Genomic DNA, 20,315 nt, shown 5'->3' with positions numbered 1-20,315 from the left:
CCATTTTGTTCTGGTTTCTTGTGCATTGAAAAAAGTTGAAATGAAACTGCACATAGGACAGAGAAGGTGGACAAGAAGAAACATTGGGGAGATAAAGAAACAGAGCAAAGTGGTAAATTCATACTTTTGCATTTGCTAAATATCCTAATATAATCGGCAACTTTCAGATGTGTAATTATTTTTGGCACATCACTGGATTTTTTTCTGGTTTTAGATTGTTTTCTACACTGATGAAGTTCTACCAACTGCAGTGAAGCGCTCTTCAGTACACACTAACATTGTCTCAGTGCAATTAACAGATGCATCAGACAATGATTTAAAAGTAGCACTGGTGTTGGTATATAGTCATGAAGGCATATCTGAGGTAGTTTAAATCGAGATAGCCTGGGTACTGGCAGCACTAGCTTATATTTGGGGTTACCACCTTTGTAATTACTGAAAGTGCTGTGCAGATTTGTGCCAGCTGTTTTCAGACCTGTGCCTCTAGTTGTACTGCTGCTGGTTTCAGAGCTGCCCAGAATACATTTGGCTCAGGGACATCTCTGCAAGGATGGGGGAAGACAGAAATATAGGGAGGAAAAAGGGATGTCACATAGCATACATCTGGGCCTAAGGTGATTATTGCTGCAGAAGAGGAGGAATATTTTGCTAGGTTGGATTCAGCGATGGCAAAAAAGAATCGGAGACATGAGTGAAATTACAGGTTCCAGTCTTCTCAAACATAACTATTACTGATATGTAACAAAACCTATTGCTAATAGAAGAGCATGTACACACACATTATATGCAGACAGGGTCATATGGAGCTTCAACAATACCAGCTGTAATACTTAAGACATATCAGACTAGGAGTGAAAAGCTTGCTATGGCATTTAACCAGCCCACTTCACAGCTGCGGAAAGTGCCTCTAAGCCACTTTGAGGTACAGGTAACAGAATACATTGACCCGTTTCAACCACTGTATATAGATATATAATAGATAAATGATACCTCAGAATGTGTAAATGAGCACAGTCAATCAGTGTAGCTAGGTAATAGCAAAGAATCTGGATCAACATATTGCGTATGGACAGCACATTAAAAGCCACAAAAGCAAACAATTCTTACTTGCTTGAAGTCTAGTAATAGATTCTTCCACTTTTTTATTACGTTTTGCATTTGTGTATTCTTTACGAGCAACAAAACCCCTGTAAGCTGAAAAGAGATGTCAAAAATTAAATAATCCATTAGGTACACAAAAAAGAAAAAAGTCTGGAAGGAATTACAGACCCTCATTAAAATATTCATAAATATTTTGCAGGCTTTATCTTTCAAAAAAAAAAGGCGAATAAGCACAAGCAGCAAATCTACAAAACCCCTACGTTTTCTGGTGAGTAAAGTTATTATGAATCAATACAGAGCACAAGAGAATCAGAATGTAAAATACGATGATGTTTGAAACGTATTAAAAATTTCAGTTGATGTCTCCATCAACAGTGTAATTGGTCTTATTATCTAGGATGGTTAATACATTTTATTTTCATTATTATATTATATAACCTTGTCAGAGCATGCCAGAATATTATTAATAACAGTATCATCTGTGCAATCACGTCCTTCCATTTTTAAAATTGCCTTTTAAATGTAACATTGATAAACATAACTTCAGTAAAGGAGATTGTCATGACCTGGTTAAAAGAAGTTTTTCTTCATAAGAACAGATATCACCAAGTATAAGATATTTTGTCAAATGTAACAGCAGGAGAACAGCAAAATCCACATCCAGCATGCACATCCATCTATCAACTGTACACATGCACTAGCTTTAAGCAAAATGTTAAATGTTTTAAAGCTATTACCTGACTGTATTTTAATAGCACTTTGTTCCCTTTGTTCCTTTATCTTTTTGTATCTCCTTGAACCCAGCCACCCTCTGACACAAGCTTGAATCAAAATAATCATGTCGACTGTCTCCTTCCGCATTAAATTTAGCTGTTCCACATGATAGTATTTGAGGAATACCTTAAAAAAAGTAGGCAGACAAGCAAAAGTTTCAGTTACCCTCCCAGGTCCTGTATTCACTCAATCCATTTAACATCAAGAGTTACAAGTTGGTTTCAAATGATGAACAGACTCTTTAGCTGTAGTACCTAAAGGATCATTCTTGTTAAAGATAGCATTTTCATTGTTTGGGGTGTTAGTTTACCTTACTCTGCCCTTCAACATCTTTTGTCAGTCCCTGCTTATTCATGCTTTCATGGGAAGATGTTTTAAAGTCCCAGTGCAAAACTTCAGTCTGTAACCATAAATCTGTTTTCAAAACTACGAGGCTGACAGTTTTGCTAACCTGACAGATCTGATACATGTTACCTAAATGTGATCCAAATCTGGAACCTTCAATCTCTCTGCTTTCCAATTTTAAACCTAAGGCATTGTTTATTTAGTAAATTGCTTTTATCAAGCATGAAGCTCATATAACCCCTGAAAAACTAGTCCAGCACAAGGGATACAAACACACTCCTAGTGTATATTAGGATAAAATAAAAAGTGTAGAAAGAGCTTGTGCAATTAAGACAATAATTATGCTTATTTTGCTGAACTCCCCCGATCTTAGATCACTTGATGGTACAGATGCAGGTTAAACCTAATTAAAGTAAACGTAAGCTATAGATCTCACATCTCAAGATATGCTTCCTTTGCCTGCATGTTGTCCATTAGCCTCACTAAGACAGCAGGGGGAAATGAAGGTTGAGGAGGAGGTAATTTCATGGCTTCTGTCCCACCTATCCACGAAGATGTCTCAGAAGAACAGTTGTTTCTTCTACACTGAGGTGATTTCAAATAGTTTAGGATCCACCTCTCTCTCTCTCTCTCTCTCCATATCCTTCCTGGGCATGTCTGCTACGTTAGCAAATAGAGAGACTTGGTGCAGTACTTGTCTGACGCTTCTTTTCTCTGGCAGACCTCCTGAGATCTGTCAATTGGGGGGGGGGGGGTGTCTCCCTCTGGCACACTGAGATGACTACTGAACTGAACTGGAACCAAAAGAAGAGTATGGGAGCAGACATGTGTTTCTCTTACAATAAAGTCTTCTCCCCACTTGATATATAGTGGATCATCCTGCTAAACGCCCCCCGCCCCCCGCCCCCCCCCCCCCCCCCCCCGCCCCGCGCTCAGCAAAGTCTTCCTCTCCCTTTGTGAGTCTGATTGCTCCAGGGAAGAAGTGTAAGTTTTTTCCTTAAGAAAGCTTCGACTAAACTCACTGGGAACCTTACTACCACATTTTTTGAAAGAAAATGCAAGCAGTGTTGTTGTCACATACTGCTTTGCACTGTGGCCTCACTAAAGCTGATCAGAATTTTAACACTTTACAGGGTCAGGATTTCAGCCAGGTATCAGGGAACAGTACCCAGCAAAGGGTGTTTTTTTTAAACCAATAGAGACCAAGAGCTACCCCAACCAAATAGGTGAGAAAACAAATTGCTTAATACGTTAACAATGACATGCTGCAATAATGCAGATACAATATATTAAAAAATTACTTTAGTTTTTCCAAGAACCCAGTTGTCAAGGCGGGCTTTTTCCAAGATGGCAGCACAGGTTTCTGGGCTGACTGGAGGATCATCATTTGTTTTGTAACAGATGAGGTAATACCTAAAGACAAATACATGATTTTTTTATTCCATTAATAGCGAGCAATAGATGCAAATACACTTAAACCATTCATTTAAATAATAAAAACAGTTGCATGAAAGAAAACATAGCACTGAAAAAAACAAAACAGCATATGAAAGATTGCTGTGATTTATATGCAGTACTGAGAAACTCAATCAAAAGTGGGTGAGTGACATATTGCACACCCTGGAGGGTTGTTTAATTCTGTATCAACACCAGAAGGCTTTTAAAAAGTGTGCAACCCAAGCAGAATTGTGCATCAGTTCTTTGCTGCTCTGTCTCTCTGCATTCTGTGAAAGTAATTTCAGTGGCAAAATAAAAATATTTTTAAAGTTTCTCTGCCTAAATTAGCTTCTTTCATATCTAGAAATGTCATGAAAATTTTGTATCTTCTCTCATGTGCTAGGCCATCTATCTTTGAGATAGTTAATATGATGTGAGATACATCCCAGCTCTTGTTACCTCCTTGGATTCAGCTTTGCAGATACTTCTGGAACATATATGTGCCATTATGACATATCATATGTAAGCATTTAATCTGGCAAACTCATTACTCAGAATTAATTCTGACTAGGAAAAGAGGTCAGGATGCTCATGCATAAAAACTACCTGTAATGTACCAGCTCAGCTGCTAGGTAGGACAGTTCTTGTGTGTTCCAGGACTTTCCAAAGTGCTCCATAACAAAATGAATCATACCTATCTTGTTTTTTTTAATTCAGGAAAATTACATTAATTATGTGTGCTTCCTGACAGTACATTCTGCTTTTTTCTTGTTATTCAGCCTTTATACACAAAGCTTGGGTGGCACTAGCTTTAAATAACAGTGACAATTTCCTCATGGAATAATAAAAAAAGCGGTAATGTTGATTCCTGCATTATCACCAATTCCTACAACTCCTTTTTTTTTTCTTTTTACTACACAATGAATTGGCTTATTTTTATTTGAATAAAATAATTTTGCCATTACCCCAGGTCTACCTGTAACTCTCAATGACTGAAAAAAAAAAAAAAAAGACAAGGAGATGATAGATACTTAATAAAAATCCCCTTTTGTCTGAGGATCAGAGCCTCACTGCAATCAGGGGCACGGTCTCTGGAGAGCTACCCTGTTATGTTCACTGCTTTCCTCTCCTTTACCTGAATAGTAAAATTTTGAATAAAAAGCAGCAGCACTGTGTGACCAAAAGCCACAGCACATCTTGGTGCAGTGATAACTTGGTGCAGAGATGCTGCACTCCTCCAAAACAGTAATAGTTCCAGGATTATCTTTCCAGAAACAGTGCTATAAAAACATCAGTTTGTCCTTCCTCTCTCTCCTCATGCACCTGCAGCACTCTGCTGCTAGCTCTCTGTTTCTAGTGCACTATTACTTTTAAGTGCTTCTGTCTGAATGGGTGTTGCTTGCTTCTTCCCAGTTTTGATCTCCATTCCACAAATCTCAGTTCTGATTGAGGCAAATACTCAGTGTCTTTATTTGTAAGAGAGAACTACAGATTAAATGCTCAGGATTAATTTTTTGGGGTGGAGGAAGAAGAGATAGTTAAAGGCATTACAAAATCACAGTGAGTTCATTACTCTTCTTTTTAACAAGTGAATAATACTTAGAAATTATATTTTAAACAAAACTGTGCACTTAATGAATTTCTCAGCCCTAGATTAGCAATACCAAATTATCATCCGCCCTGTACAAGCAGATGCTGCACAGCGCTGAATGTCAGGAGCTAAAGAAACTGTGGTGCTCCTTGGATGCTATGCTCCAAATTCTCAGCTTTAATTTGAAGCACTACGTTTCTAAATCTCGGGTCTTTGAAGAAAACTTGCAGATTATACGCAAGATAATTTTTACCCAAATGCGCAGGGAGCCTGAAACAATTATCCTGAGATGCATCATCTTCCCCTACCAATCCAAAACAGGTGACTAATCTTGTGCCTGAACTACTCTTTGTCATCCAGTCTGTAATCTTCTTTGCCACAGGAAATGTCTTTGTATTTTTAATTTAAAGACCATGCCAAAGACACTGCTGATGTTTAGCAAACACTGGGCAGCAACAATAGGAGGGAAAAGAGCTTCTTCACATCAATGTTACCGTTTTATGAAGTTAGCGAACAGTATACGGTGTGAATAACCCTGTCTTCGAATTCTTGCTGTCTCCAGAATTCCCGTGTAACGCAGCTGAACCAACACTTTTTCTTTATCAAACTTGTTTGCCTGCCGGTCGTTGTTTGGCTTGATGCACCTAACAAAATGAGGCTGGCCGACGACCATTTTGGATAACAAATCCATCAGAGAATACTGCAAGAAAGTAACAAGATATCTGCCACCAGGATATTTATAAAACTTTTGTATAGGTCCACGTGTAGCTGAAATTTTATTTCATATGATCAGAATCGTGTCTAAACCCAATTACATTTCAGCAAGCTGGCACTTTAATGGTAGATGAAGTAAATGACCCAACAACAATTCTAGCTTTGATATATCTAAGTTACTAGCATATACTACTTTAGAGAAACACTGATTCCAAATGGATGTACCAAATTCCACCCAGAACATTCTCACCAACTGCCATAAAGTCTAACATATGATAGAAACTCTCCTTAGACTTATTTGCCTCTCCTGGAGCCTTGTTAGGTAATTACAGCCCACTTTTTCTTTCTCCTGTTGTCACCTATTTGAAGATCCTTATTCACCCAGAGAGTAAATCATCTGTCTACAGATGGGAAGTAGAAGAGCAGCAAGCCAGTAAATATTGCCATCCCTTCCTTAGACTGGAGGAAACTAAGGCTACCCCAGAAGAGGGGCTGCTTAAACTGCTCTGATCTAGCATGTCCTGTTCATTGTATAGGCTGATGGTGATACTATAGCTGCCCTGCCAAGAGGAAACTTTTGAGTAGGGCAAAACCAGAAGTACACAAAATCACAATTGCAAAGTTGCACTTTTCTACCTCACCAGGCTACCAGGCTAGCAGAGGGGATGCAGTTTGTAGCTCCCCATGCCAACTGAGGTGAACCAGGCTGTAAAGAACCTTGACTGGTGTTTAGTAAAATTACTTCATGGGAGGATCTTATTAAAACACAAATGAAGAGGCTCATTCCTCAAGATTCAACCTGACTCAACAGAAAGAGGCAGCCAGGAGGTAATGCAGTTCAGCAGTAGGTTGGATACATGAAACTAGCGTAGGACGTCAAAACCCATATGTTTCCTATTAAAATGTGCAATTCCATTCTGGACAGATGCTGCACCATGCAGCAAAGTGCTTAATTAGCTTCATCACTAGTGTGCCAATCGAAGACAAACAAGTATGACAGGCTAATGGATAATTTTTTTTTCCACTCAGTCTGAGGTGGCAGATGCTTTTCTCAGTCACCCATAGATTTCTGCATATGAGTAAACCAGTGGGGCTGAAGCTGAATCTTCATTTAAGAGCATTAGCTAGCATGATCGGAGCAGGGATTTCCACTCAGAAAATAGTAACAGAAAAGTGTAAATATAATTAACTCATTTGCAGCCTCTGATGCTAGATGTGCTGGTAATGCACTGAATCACAGACATTAGGTTTGAATGAGATTCAATAAATTTTTCCATCTGGAACTTTAAAACACCATGCAGCCTTGGACCACCATGTTACCTAGGCTGAAATTATCCTTTGCAGTCCACAAAGCTGTGCAATTTTATCTAATAAACAGTGATCTTGCTTCTTACTGTTCTCTGTCATAGACGTAAGTGAACTTTTAAGGGTCTTAAGGGTAGATCACCTCTACCATCTTTATGTTTTTGCTGGGAGAGATGACTAAATAAGAGTTGGAAATTCAGAGCTGAGCCCAAGTGAACCAACTCTGTGCACCACTTTGGAGGAAAAAATGCTCTTCACAGCTATTTTCTATTGCAGGACTTGCAGCATAGCCAGTGCTTGGGAAGGTCAAGAGCACTGCTGAAGGAGCCACAAGGGTGGACTCAGGACAGCCTCTGAGCAATGACCATCAAGATCTTTCTCTGGAGCTCATGCTTCAAATTAACTTTGCCCTCTTGCTTCTTAAACTCTTAAAGAAATGCTACACCACTAATGTCCAACCTCCCCTTATCTCCCTTGGTGGAAAAACAAGCAAGTGAAAAATCAATATTGATCATCATACATCATCATGACAGAAACGTGGCTGTGTAATCAAGTACAATTAAAGATGAAACATCACAATCTCCTCTAGATCTTTGTACTGCACAGACCACTGCATCATATGTGCAGTTCACAAACTCTAAATGGATCACTGTTGACTCTAAGTCAACAGGTGCATTTCAAAAGGTGAAAGAATAAACATTCATTCTACTCTAGAAAAATTTATTGAAAGATCTGATATCTTACTCTAAAATAAGAAGCGACTGTCTGTGTTTTCATGCTGGTTGTCTCTCTTGGATGATGTCCGGTATCTCCTGCTTCATTCTATAAAGATGAAGAAAGAAAATGACACTTTTTATCTCTGTTGAGCCTGTAGTGCCCTTTCCAACTCCACAACAAAGCACCTCTCAGAGAACATAATTAATTTAAAAAAATGTATTCTAAACAGAAAAAGTTACAGCATGATCACTAGCACAAATCAGTTACACAAGTACTTTACATTACTTTGCTACACAATACACAAACGTTCACACACAGAGGACACGATTTGATAGTGCAGCATCTAAATAATTGCCACAAATAACCTGACAATGTCTGAGGTCCTGTCTGTTATTTCATCATCACTGTTATTTTGGTAGTTCTCTAAGGAACTTGACTATACTCCACACCAATATTTTAATTTCTCTTTTTGCTACAATACAGCTAGGAAACAATATTTTTTTCCCCTGAAGTTGTTACAAAACTATAGCCAGAAAGAAGGGAAATGTTAGGTTTTTACCTCACGGAAGGAATATGAATTGCACAACACAAAGATATCCAGCTAAACAGAAAAGAAAATAGGAGAGGGAGAAAAACCAAGGAAGGGGTTACTTGCTTACTTTTAGTACCAATAACAGTATTGCCTTTCTAGTTTAAATTAGGGTTCAATGCAGAATCACGGAATCAGTCTTCTTACCTTTGTATGACTGATTGATTTCTGGGGGGTCCACATTTGGTAATTGATTGTAGTTTTGCTTTTAGTGTGTGCCAGGTTACCTATGGGAAGATGAAAGAAAGCAACCTACCAAAATGCTTCCATCTCATCTAAACTAAAAACTATGCTGAACCACCTTATTCATGCCCCCAGTGTAACCATATAATTATAAAGGTCATTGACGTTTTCGGAGTATGTCCTCATTTCCCCTTTCACCCTTGGGATGGAACAAGCTCTGAAGAAGTTGCATGAAGATGGAACATGGGCTGAATTTTCCTCCTTCAGCACTTATGCCACCTACTAGACCAAAAAAAATAAACAGACTGCTGCAGAAGGTAAGAAAGATACATCTTAGAGCATCCATGTGGTTTTACCCTAAGGATGTTATTGTACTATTCTAGTTCTAAGGCTACATATATATTAGTCAAAAAAAAAAAGGTGCTAGCACCCTTCTCTGGCCCTGAGGGCAAGTGACATGGCATGACTCAAATCTATACAGCTAAACTCTACACTTCACTACTCTTTTAACCTCCTGGTAAAAATAAGATGGTATCTTTCCACGGAGCTTGTTGGAAACCATCACTGGCCTGTGCTTTCTCTTGAAGTATGCCTGGGTATCTGGGATACTGCTAGCTGACATGGTCCAAAACTGTCCCAGGGAGGCATGCTAACAATTAATCAGAATGGGCAATCCCATGGGAGCGTTTGAGCTACCGTTCAGTGGCCCTGTTTGGTTTACTAGCATAGACCTAGTCTTAAGACTCTAACCTCGGAATTCTCAATCAAGTAATACCTTTATTATGATGACTTGAAGGACTAGGCGCATTGGAGTTGTTTACATAGACACTGGTCTTCTAAAGGAATAATGAAAATTTTGCTGAGCATCATGTCATGCTATGTTGATAAACCCCAACCATTGCTGCATGCTGCCATTGCTTCTGCTAATAACATAACACCTCTGGAATCTCACTTTCCACTGGGAGAGCCTGTAATCTCTCTGTGCTTTGCTACTATCAGTAAGAGGTGGACAAGAGCTGGATAAACAGCTGCAAATACACAGCATGCCAAGCTAATGCGTCATGTATTATGTGATGCTATCAAATGCTAAACCTCCCTTGGGCTTAGCTGAATATCACAGAGTGGGAAGGAAAGAGGGAGGATTACTCACACCTAACTTTAGCTATCTGAAAGTGAGGTGTCTACAGGATCACCCCAGTACTCAGTGGAGAGAGGCACCTTCAGGGGAGATTTATGTCATCCTAAGAGAAACACCTGAGATGATAGGCAAGATGGGTTGGACTCTGGGTAAACCTCTACATTTCCACTGCTCTAGATGAATAACTTAGATCAGAAATCTAACTTTTAGTTGGCTATAGCTGGATGGTTTGGGTCAGTTTCAAAAGGCTACACACAGTGTTTCATAATATTTAACAAGACAACTAAAACAACCTTCAGAGTTATCTTGCAAAACATTACATAAGACTTGGGATCCGTTCTTGGGACCATTTGCGCCCTGCCTTTGGCTCTACAGAAATTATAGTTTAGCATCTTAGCAGATATCGACAAGTGAAAAAGTTCAGGCAAGGACATTGAGCTCAGTGTTTTCCCCGGAAAACTGACTTAAAATAGACCTTCAAGACCAAATTTTGCATTCCACCAGCATAGCTCCCTTTGTGAAGAATAGGAACCTTGCCAAAACCTCGGTTTCTGTAAGCTATGATAACATTTTAGAGAAACTTCCATTAGGCTCTTCCCATTTAGCTTTTCTGTTCTACTACAAGTACATCTCCCACGTAGTTGTACAAGAAAGTAATGTTGTAAAGTACTTACTGTATGGCATCAATGCCATCACACAGAGAGTAATACAACATGATAGCAAACTGATTGTAAGGAGACTTACCCATCATCCTAAAATAGCAGGTAGGACACTGTGCAAGGACCTGGTTCAACTAAGGTGCAACTTAGGAGTAATTTCTGTAGAGCCAGTCATATTTCTTTACCCCAACTTATGAAGTCCCTGAGGAAGGGCTCACTACTAGGACCCCATCAATTACCTATTGTAAAGGACTAAAAGATGGGGGAAACAGAGGAGTGTCTCCTCACTCTTTGCAGCAGATGTTAGGAGCCTCAGCCTTGGTTCTCTACTACTTTAGAGAAAAATTGCACTGAGACAAAACAGGCAATTTATATATGCCCTGTCCAAAAAAGTCCAGTGACTTACCTGATCCTTTCTGTTCAGTCCTCAACCAAAGGGATGCACTCCACTCCCTGTCTTGCTCCCCTACCCTGAAGAGAGGACCCTGAAAGAAGCCTCTACCACTTCCTTGGCACTGACCAGACCAATCCCTACCCTGCAGCTTGAGATGGCTGGGGCTCCATTCTGTATAGATTCTAGGGTTGGAAAGTTAAGCCACAAATCGTATAATGTCATCAACAAAGGGTCATATGAAACCTAGCAGTGGTCATCACGAAGGCTAGAGAAGAATAAAAATATTAGCGCAATAGCAATACCTGTTTTTGTAAGAGGATGGGTTACCAACTGTCGTGTCAGATTGTTTTCAGATGATCGCAGTAGCAGCACAATATCAGCTGGCAGAGTATCTCTATTTTTGGCTAGAAATCCACTTGCATTATATAGAACCTGTTTAAAAAGTGCATTTATGCATCTTCTGGGCTTTTGAAAAGTAATTGTAAATTTAAGCACTCTGGCATGTGGCTTTTAATATATCAAGATACACAAATAGTTTTTCAGCCATCAGGCTCGCTCTTGCTTACATTCTTTCTTTTGATCACTGAAAGTTCTAACTTCTCAATACTGAGAACCATTATGATGCAGATCACTAAAAGCAAATCCATCATTCCAAAGTAGCTTGAATTTATTTTCCCTAATGCAGATATGTTAATATTAGTTTTAGTCAGTGTGGATTTATCACTAGGACAAGTGTATTGTAGTCCTCCTTTACACCAGTACCTGTGTAAAGGCACAATTAACAATGCACTTGATTTCAACCCTATCACACAGGATTACCCAAATGACTGTACAAACTTTCTGTCCCATTCATATCGTGCTGTACTGGACCCGGGACTTACCACTCTTCCTAGAGATCTCTGTATTAATTGTAGAGGAAGTCTGCAAAATCACAAACTGCATATTGGCAATTGAAATCTCTCTAAAAATTCCAGGAATGGTGTACCTAACTCAAAATGTACCTCCAGGGCTCTATCTCAATGATGCTGTAAAGGACCCACAAGAAAACCTGGCCTGTGAAGAAAGGTAGAAGATACTGGCATATTTAATTTAGAAAAAAAACCCTCACAAAACAACCAAGTAACAGTCTTAAATTACAAAAAAGGCTTGTAAAGAAACAGGAAATTGTTCTCCAGTTCCATAGTAAACAGGACTAGGAGTAATGAACTTACATAACAGCAACGGAGACATAAGTTAGACAGTAGGAGAAACTTCCTAACAAAAAAGCTTGTTGAACAGTGGGGAGGGCTGATGGGGCACTGGTGGAATCCCCATCTTCAGTGGCTGGCACAGAGAGAGCTGGCTCTCTGCTCCTCAGCAGTGAGATATGCTATGCTGGTAAAGTGTAATTCAGCTGGAGATGAGGTTCAGAGGAGTTGCTGCAGGCCTTTTGTAGCTGGCTGTCTTACACAAGGGGCACGTTATCTTCCATCAGCTGATGGGCAGTATGTTGCCTCTTTCCTGGCCAGCTGCTCCAGCACTGCACAGACCCAACATAGTTTCCTACGTGAGATAGCAATGCCCACTCCATACCCTTTAAAAGAGCTCAAAAGGAGGTGGGAGCTCCTGCTTTCACAAGGCAAGGTTCAGGTGACCAGTGCCATCTTGCTGCAGTGCATCAGAAACTCCTCCTGAGTTTGAAAGGCTTGTGCAGCAAGTCACCTTGTACAGGAGGGCAAGATGCTGCTCATCAAATGAAGCAGAAAGCAGGGCCTGCTCTGTCTACCTGGCTGATGACAAAGTACAGAACTAAGTAAGGCTGATGGGGTGTAGGAGGTAGTGGAAAGAATGGAGCTGGATCCTGTGGGAACAAGCATGGCACAGGACTTTGAGGAACTAAGGGGAAGAGCACCAAGTTGCATTACATAATTGTTATGTTTTGGTTCTTCTATAATACAGTCAGTTCATTTACCTGGTGACATTTAGGAAAAATACACTCCTGCTATTGCTTTTTTTTATGAGGGAAAATAACTTTTTCATTTACTTTTGATGTGTAAGGCACTGCCAATGTTTCCATGTCAGGCCTGAATAGGTGAAGGTTGAGAACCAACCCAGCTGACCTCTTCTGTTTCCTTCCAGCCCTACCATTCCACAGTCCCCAACTAATATCATTAGGTCTCTTACCTTTCCTGCATAATGATAAATCCCAAAGGTTAGATCTACTCTTTTAGGTCTCCAAAAATATTTTGATTTCAAATTATCTTCAAATTTTTCTGAAAAGAAACACATAGCTTATCTTACTGGAGTTACTGTGCAATAACGGTCTTCCAAAGCTGTATCCCTGTAAGGGTATTGCCTGACTTCTCAGACAATGCAGAGGCACAGAACAGACTCTGATGTTTTTAAGGACAAAGATACCATAATGGTCCTGTAACAAAACTGGCACTGGATAGAGAATATGGGAGCTCTTGTGTCAGTTACTTACTTTGTACCAATTTTTTTCTGTGTGACCTCAGAAAATTGTTTGCCTTTCTAAGCTTTTGATCTTCATATACGAAACAAGGTAGTAATCCTTCCTAAGGATTCCTTGGGGAATTGTGAGGAAACATTTACCAATTGATTGAGAGCCTCTGTACTGTAGACTAAAAAGTATGAGGATAGAAAGACAGCAAGCTCATATAATTGCTTTAGCATGGGCATTGTCACCAGATGTTATTAGGTTTTGTGATTGGCTGTTGGTTAAAACTCTCACGTGACACTTTGCACAGTCAAAAATGAATGAAACGAGGATTTATCTGCACAGAAACCCCACTGAAATAAATAAATCAACCTTAACTGCAACTACTCAGCAGCACTGAAATATTCAGGATCTGAATTATAATGTATTTAGGTGTTTTAATTTCTGAGTAGAAGAAAACAGGAAGCATAATTTGCCGAAAGGCACCGAGGCAGGTTTGCAGCCGTTACCCTTAAAAAGTACAAAAATTCTTGTTCAGATACAGCTCATCAAAAATCTTAGAGCTGAACATGACTCAACTTTGAAAACAGTGTTCCTGGCACAGGAACCCTGAGTTTTAACTCAGTTTGATATTTATCTTTCAAGCCCTGCAGCTAAAAATTCCTGAAGGCAGTACAATTCAAAGCCTGGATCAGCAGTTTAGGTTCATTTGTACTCTTAATGTTTCTCTCTCTATGAACTTCAAAGACACATCCATCCCTGCATGCATGCCTTCCTCAAACACACTGTGACACTGGAATGTGGGCTCACTAAAAACATAACTAGCATACAGCCTAAACTGGATGCACCAAACAGAAATCTGACAGGGAGACATCCTGCAAAATTGTGAAATAAACAATACACTTACCTACAAGTGTCTGATCTGTTGCTTGTGGGAATCGACTTTCCTCATCCAGCAGGGACAATAAACCCATTGGTTTCTGCAGGAACATATCTAAGAGGGGTCTGTTGTCCTCATATTCTATAACTCTTGCATCAACACCTTCATATAGGTATTCATTCTGTAACAAACAACAGAAGGCATGTTTTGTCTATGTATATAGAACCACTTGGGAAAATAATTCACAAACTGTCAGTTGTAACGAATTAAAGCTACATTGAAAAAGTATGTCCTGGGGCTAAAGACATCAAGGTTTTGCAGGAACAAATGTCATTTGGGATGTATCACACTGTCAGGCTATATATTTTAATTTGCCTTTGGATATGTAAGTGCTTCCTATGGCATATTTGGTAAATATGCCATATCTTGAAGAAGATAAAGTCTAGTGTTTGCAGGTGGAGACCTCAGTGTCTATTTACTTCCCTGGTCTGCAATGTAAAAAGTATTTCTTAATCATTTAGAGCTATATTTACATTCCCAATTTGTAGCTCAGACCTATGTGATGTACAGTGACCAGGATTTGCAAAAGTGACTACAGACAACAGAGGCCTCACTTGTTTGATCCCCCTCCTCAAACACCTGGAAAAGCTCTTAGGTAGAGAAGAATGGTGCACACACTTTCTAATAATTAAAGAATGGTGTACATACTTTCTAAAAATTGAATAAATTGTCTCAGGTTGGCCTTTACAACATTTTTACTCCTTTTAAGGAACTAGGGAAAGGTATTCAGCCAGATTAAAAAACAACAGAAAAGCTGATGGAGGTTTTCTGCGTTTTTTTTCTCCTGAAAACTGAAAATATCTCTGGATTCCTACCAGACTGAGAAAAACCTGGTAACAAATGCTGCATCCACAGTGTGTTGCAATGATTTTATCTTGAAAATATTTTAAATTATAGCTGACGAATACAAGAATGACTTTCTTTAATCCTTCAGCAAGGCAGAAGACAGCCGTAGATTTACCAAGAGAAGGATGCTCTAGGGACTGCCACCCCTCCATTATTTTTGCCTGCATTATGTAATGCAATAGCAGTTATCCACTGCACAGCGCTCCCATATATACCAGGGCTGCCTTCAGTCCTGTACAGGCTGTACTATGAAAAAACATAATTAAGCCTTTTGATCTACTTCAAAAATCATCTCTCTTCCAAAGGATAGGACTTTATAAAAGTGTTGCATTAATGCATGGCGTTAACATCACAGTTGTGCCATCCTGAAGTCATTGTGAGAAGAGTGTCATAAACATGAATGATGGCTAATATTAATGAGTTCAAAGACCTCTAACCCTGAGAGACCTCTCCTTATGTGTCATTCACTTGAGCCTGAATGAGTGAAGAAGGCAATATATTGAGCATTTTGAAAAGGAGTTAACTGCCATACACAAGGAAAAGCACAGGTTATTAGACTTCATACCTCTTAATCTCTAAGCCAGAGAGAAACAGCAAAATGAATAAAATCAGTGTCATTGTCCTGGAAATACAGGCCCAAATTAATAAATCTGCTGATCCATTTGAAAGAGAACACAGAATATATACCTAAACCCTTCCAGTATCCAGATTGATCTAATTTCCCAGGACACTCTTCACTCCAAGGTTAGGTTATGGCTCAGTTTATATGCCTGTACAAGGGTGTAAGCAGTAAGAACCTCTCCTGCAGTCCCATGAGGGCTCCTCCTCTCAGACACATAACATTAACTGTCTCCCCTGGAGCTGTGGACAGGTGGAGTTTTGCTTTTTATTTTAATCAATGACCTGAACAGCAGGACAAGACAGGAGAGTAATAAATGTATCACTGATATAGGCAAGAAGTTAATTATATACCTGTAGGAGCTAGTGGCAGGAAGGGAACGAGTCCGTGTTATCTCCCAAAGATAACACCAGAGTAGGGGCAGCTTAACGAAGGCTGTACTGACACATAGATGTTACGTTCATGAAACCAGCTGTTACTGCTTAGGATTATCAAAAGTACACTTATCAAGGGGAAAAAGGGAAGAGATTGCTCAGGAGGAATCTATCAGCGAAGAGTGTTTCTGTGACACTCAGACATCGTCAAACAAGCTCTGTCAGACAACCTATCTAATGATTAACTTTTTCTAACTTCAAATGCTTGTGAGAGAGACTGGTTTAGAGAGCTGATAAAAGATTCTTGAAACTGAAAGGAGGTCCATAATAGCTGTACTACTACACCCTAACAGCAACATCTGCTCCCCTCCCTGCCCGGCCAGTGCGTGGGGCCTGACCTCCAAGCCTGCAGCATATGTGACCATTTGGTCTTTTGTGTCTGCACCATGACAACTGAACGAGTGTCAGAGCTGATAGTTTTGGTAATGCTGCCGTCTGCCCAGTAGGATATGGAAGGAGTTCACTCCATCACTTCCCAATGGGCTCCTGGATGATGGCTGATAACCAAGTCTTCCAGGCACCAGTGTGACAGATGGCTCAGAAATAAGATACCATATTATATTTTCTTATGCAATGCTGGTCTTCAACCATATTATTAGGATATAAGCAGCAAGGATAAAAGCCTTAACGATGCACATCATAAAACTGTAATGAAATATATCTTATTTGAATTAATAAGCTGAATTGGCTACAGGATTCTGTAATCCCCCACGATGTTTTATGACAGGAAAGCTCCTTAAAATAGCAGCTGCTCATTGAAATTCTAAAGCATAATGCACTAGAAAGTATTCCTATGGATGTGATGTCAAAAGGAATGACTGAGTTACACTAATACTTGGGCTCCTGTCTCATCTCAGTATTGCACTGTATCTTTTCTGTGATCAAAACTAGGTAATATTAGCTTGTGCAGCCTGGTTTCACTTAGTAACAAAAGAATAATTAAATGCATTAGGAAATGGTCTTCATGTTTAATAAAAAAAAAGTAATGGCATTTTGCTGAGTACGCTTTGGTGTAAATGGGAACACCGGATACTTACTCAGAATGAACCTTTTCCAGCTTAAAGTAGAAGATTAAATTGTCATATGAATGTAAAATAAACATTGCATATATTTAATGCAAAAAGTAGCATCCTCCCAACTGATAGTAACCTTGCCACTTTCCAAAATGTTTTAGGTATTTGACATTATACCTTTTACTTTTTACAGAAGAATCACAAATGAGAAAGAAATGCAAAGGTTGTCTTGCTGGACAATGTTACCTGCAGATCATGGAGCTAACAGAATTAACTTACATCAGTACCTTAGATGTAAAGGAAACACCTTGAAGGACAGGACTGAAGGTGAAAAAGTTGTGTTTTGCTTGGTATTAACCTAAAAAAAGCTTGTGCCAGCATTCATTCCACTGAACTATAGACACATAAAATAAGTGGTTAGGTTGAGAGCCCACATTCCCTCCCCAGTCAGTGGAGACAGAGATGTATCTACTTGTCTCCACTGACTATTGGGAATCTAAACTATCTTTATCTTAAACTATACTCCCCACTTCAGCCTTTCTGTTAAATTAGGGAAAGGAGATTGCATTCAGGCCCAAAAGCAAAAATATTAAGTCAACAATGAAGAATAAACTCCCTTAATTCTGACTTGAGTTCTCCAAGTTGGCACACAGACTCTGCTCTAGCAGACACCCTGAGCCTTGGGTGGTGATAGTATCACGGTTCCTTCCTACTATTCCTATCATTTCTGAGGCCATATTTTTGTAGGCCACACTTCCGAGGAAAGCAAAACTGTGAACACTTTTCAGATGCAGATACAGAAAAGAAACCACTGACAATGCTAAAACCATGTCACCTGCAACACTGAAAGTACAATTCAGCCTTATGAGTTCATTTATTATTTGGCTTCATTGCTCAAGTTGCCAAAAAATGATTCACCTTCCCAAGTTATATAATCGTGACTTATTAGGTTGACATGGGTTGATTGAGAACTAGACTATAATCAACTGATTTAGGCCTTCCTAAAGAAGACTTCCCACTAGATATGTCAAATTTAATCTAATTGCATGTGGTATGGAATTGAACAGGACAAAACAAGGAAAGAAATGAAGTAAAGTACCTATAAGTTTTACTTCTCTCAAGGGAATTGTGAAAGAAATTAAATTCTGCAGTCTTCCCTGGGTAGATTGACAGGGTGCAATGCAGTGCTGTGCTAGAGATTTCTGAGGTAACATAGAGCAATCCAACATGTCTGTCTGGCATTGCACAGGGCTGTGGAGAGATACTAGCCTGGGTCTCCAGCAAAAGGATAGCTCCATCAGCATGACGGTCAGCTTGGGCTAATGAAAAGTCAATGCAAAGGTCTTGGTGACTGCTGGCATCAGCCTTCTCCTAAACATAACTCCTGTCTTTCAGTATCAAAGACACAAACCCTTACATGTATGTAAAGTCAGGCAGACACATCAGCAAAGGGCAAGGGTGATACTTCGTATCATTAACAAGAACAATTTCAGTCACACGATTTTGAAAATATTTCCTTTTTTTCCATGTACAGAAAATTTTGTAATTGTATTTTCTATTTCCCTGCAAATAGCTTTCTCTCATTTGTCTGCGGGGAGGGCCTATATTTACAATTAAAGTACATTACTGATGTTAACACAGGAGAGACCTTACGGTGAACAGAAAAGATTCTGAAGCCACCTGCTTTCTCAAAGACTGTTCATGTGATGTAAAACTGGAACAACCACGTTATTAATAAGTAAAAAGTGATGTCTTGTAACGACTATGAATCATACTGCAAATCATCCTGTGCCATTGGGTTGTAATGCAGAATAATATGTTTGTCATTTCCTGGCTCTGAAAGGGGGGGATTTACACCCAGACTTGCATGAACTTTATATAGCTCATTCTGCACTGCCATAGTAATATCTTTGGAGACTGCTACAAGATAATATAATGAAGTTTGATATAATCCAGTGTAGTGGTGTTATGTAAATTAAAGTAGACATCTTACTTGGTTGGTATTACCGGCAGGATGTGGACGCTCGTAATAGGAATATTGGGACTGGTATAAACGAAATATGAATGGAAATGTGCGTATAAGCACCAGAAGAAAGAGTCTTAGAAGTATGGCCTGTGATTTGAATGAACATTTGTTCACAGCAATAAAATTGAGGAAAGTGTTGTTTATATCAAGACCAGAAGGCCCTCACTCACATAAAAACACAGCGCAGACAGCTAGAGAGTGGAACACCCTCTGAATCTGACAACAGGAGGATGATGGCAAGGTTACAGCACATCACATGTGCCTTTTCTTTTCCTGTGAGCCCACCAAGGAAACAGACTGTAGGCTTAAAGATGTATATATTCCGAACAAGCAAAACCAAATAATGACCTTCCCTAAAGATTATGGAGGCTGAAGTAAATAATCTTCTGAGGCGAAGAACTGCCCTGTAACAACTTATGACTGCTAAAGGGTGTAAAAGATCTGTCCAAAACCTATTTCAGCAAGAAGAACCTAAGAGACATGATGAAGACTTGCTAGCTGGTGTCCCTTATTCTCTGTGTCGCTCACAGATGATCCCGGCCAGACACTTGAACACACACATCCTGGTGCTTTCTATGTGGGTGTGAGTCAATGAAATCTTTGAGAGAATGAGTGGGAGTGGGTAAAATGGACACACTTAGAGATTCTGTAAACAAAGATCACCTTCCCCTTCCATAAGGTCTGTAATTGTCATACTAATTTCCTACAGGGAGAAATGGGTAAACTGTATGTCGTCAAAATCAGAAGTTCATTTTTTCCCTCATTTGCTCAGTGGCAAAATAACCACCCTGACCTCTCTGCAGTAGGGCACGTGCAGGAGAGCAAACTATTCCTACTAGATTGTGACACCACAAACCTCTGCACTGATATAGGTCTGGCCAAAATGTTCTGTATTAGGATATCTAGAAACAAGTAAAGGCAGATTACACTGAACAGGACCCAAGTCTAATTAAAAAAGAGAAGGAATATTAAGACAATATTTGGGTGTACAGGGATAGGGTTAGGAAAGCCAAGGCAGGTCCATCAGCAGCAAAAAGGCAACTAGGGAAAATG

The 20,315-nt window shown here is 39.5% G+C and overlaps 1 protein-coding gene across 4 annotated transcripts in view; it reads right to left on the bottom strand.

Moving 5' to 3' along the window:
* The window catches only part of MYO3A (myosin IIIA), a 124,882-nt gene that overhangs the window by 23,367 nt on the left and 81,200 nt on the right, over positions 1–20,315 (bottom strand). Inside the window, exons 21-30 of one of the 4 annotated variants that reach the window (XM_052804532.1) lie at positions 14,292–14,445; positions 13,111–13,199; positions 11,250–11,379; positions 8,721–8,800; positions 8,544–8,585; positions 8,012–8,089; positions 5,743–5,948; positions 3,522–3,633; positions 1,839–2,001; positions 1,108–1,194 (exon numbers count right to left, since the gene is read on the bottom strand). In XM_052804532.1, the coding sequence (XP_052660492.1) occupies positions 1,108–1,194; positions 1,839–2,001; positions 3,522–3,633; positions 5,743–5,948; positions 8,012–8,089; positions 8,544–8,585; positions 8,721–8,800; positions 11,250–11,379; positions 13,111–13,199; positions 14,292–14,445 (1,141 nt within the window). Of the gene's footprint in view, positions 1–1,107; positions 1,195–1,838; positions 2,002–3,521; positions 3,634–5,742; positions 5,949–8,011; positions 8,090–8,543; positions 8,586–8,720; positions 11,130–11,249; positions 11,380–13,110; positions 13,200–14,291; positions 14,446–20,315 lie in introns of those variants that run through there. The other 3 variants (XM_052804542.1, XR_008237631.1, XM_052804548.1) reach the window with 3 other exon arrangements.

The sequence above is a fragment of the Harpia harpyja genome, chromosome 1 (genome assembly GCF_026419915.1).
Source record: "Harpia harpyja isolate bHarHar1 chromosome 1, bHarHar1 primary haplotype, whole genome shotgun sequence".
NCBI classification, from domain to species: Eukaryota; Metazoa; Chordata; class Aves; order Accipitriformes; family Accipitridae; genus Harpia; species Harpia harpyja.
This window is presented reverse-complemented; position numbering and strand designations above follow the sequence as displayed.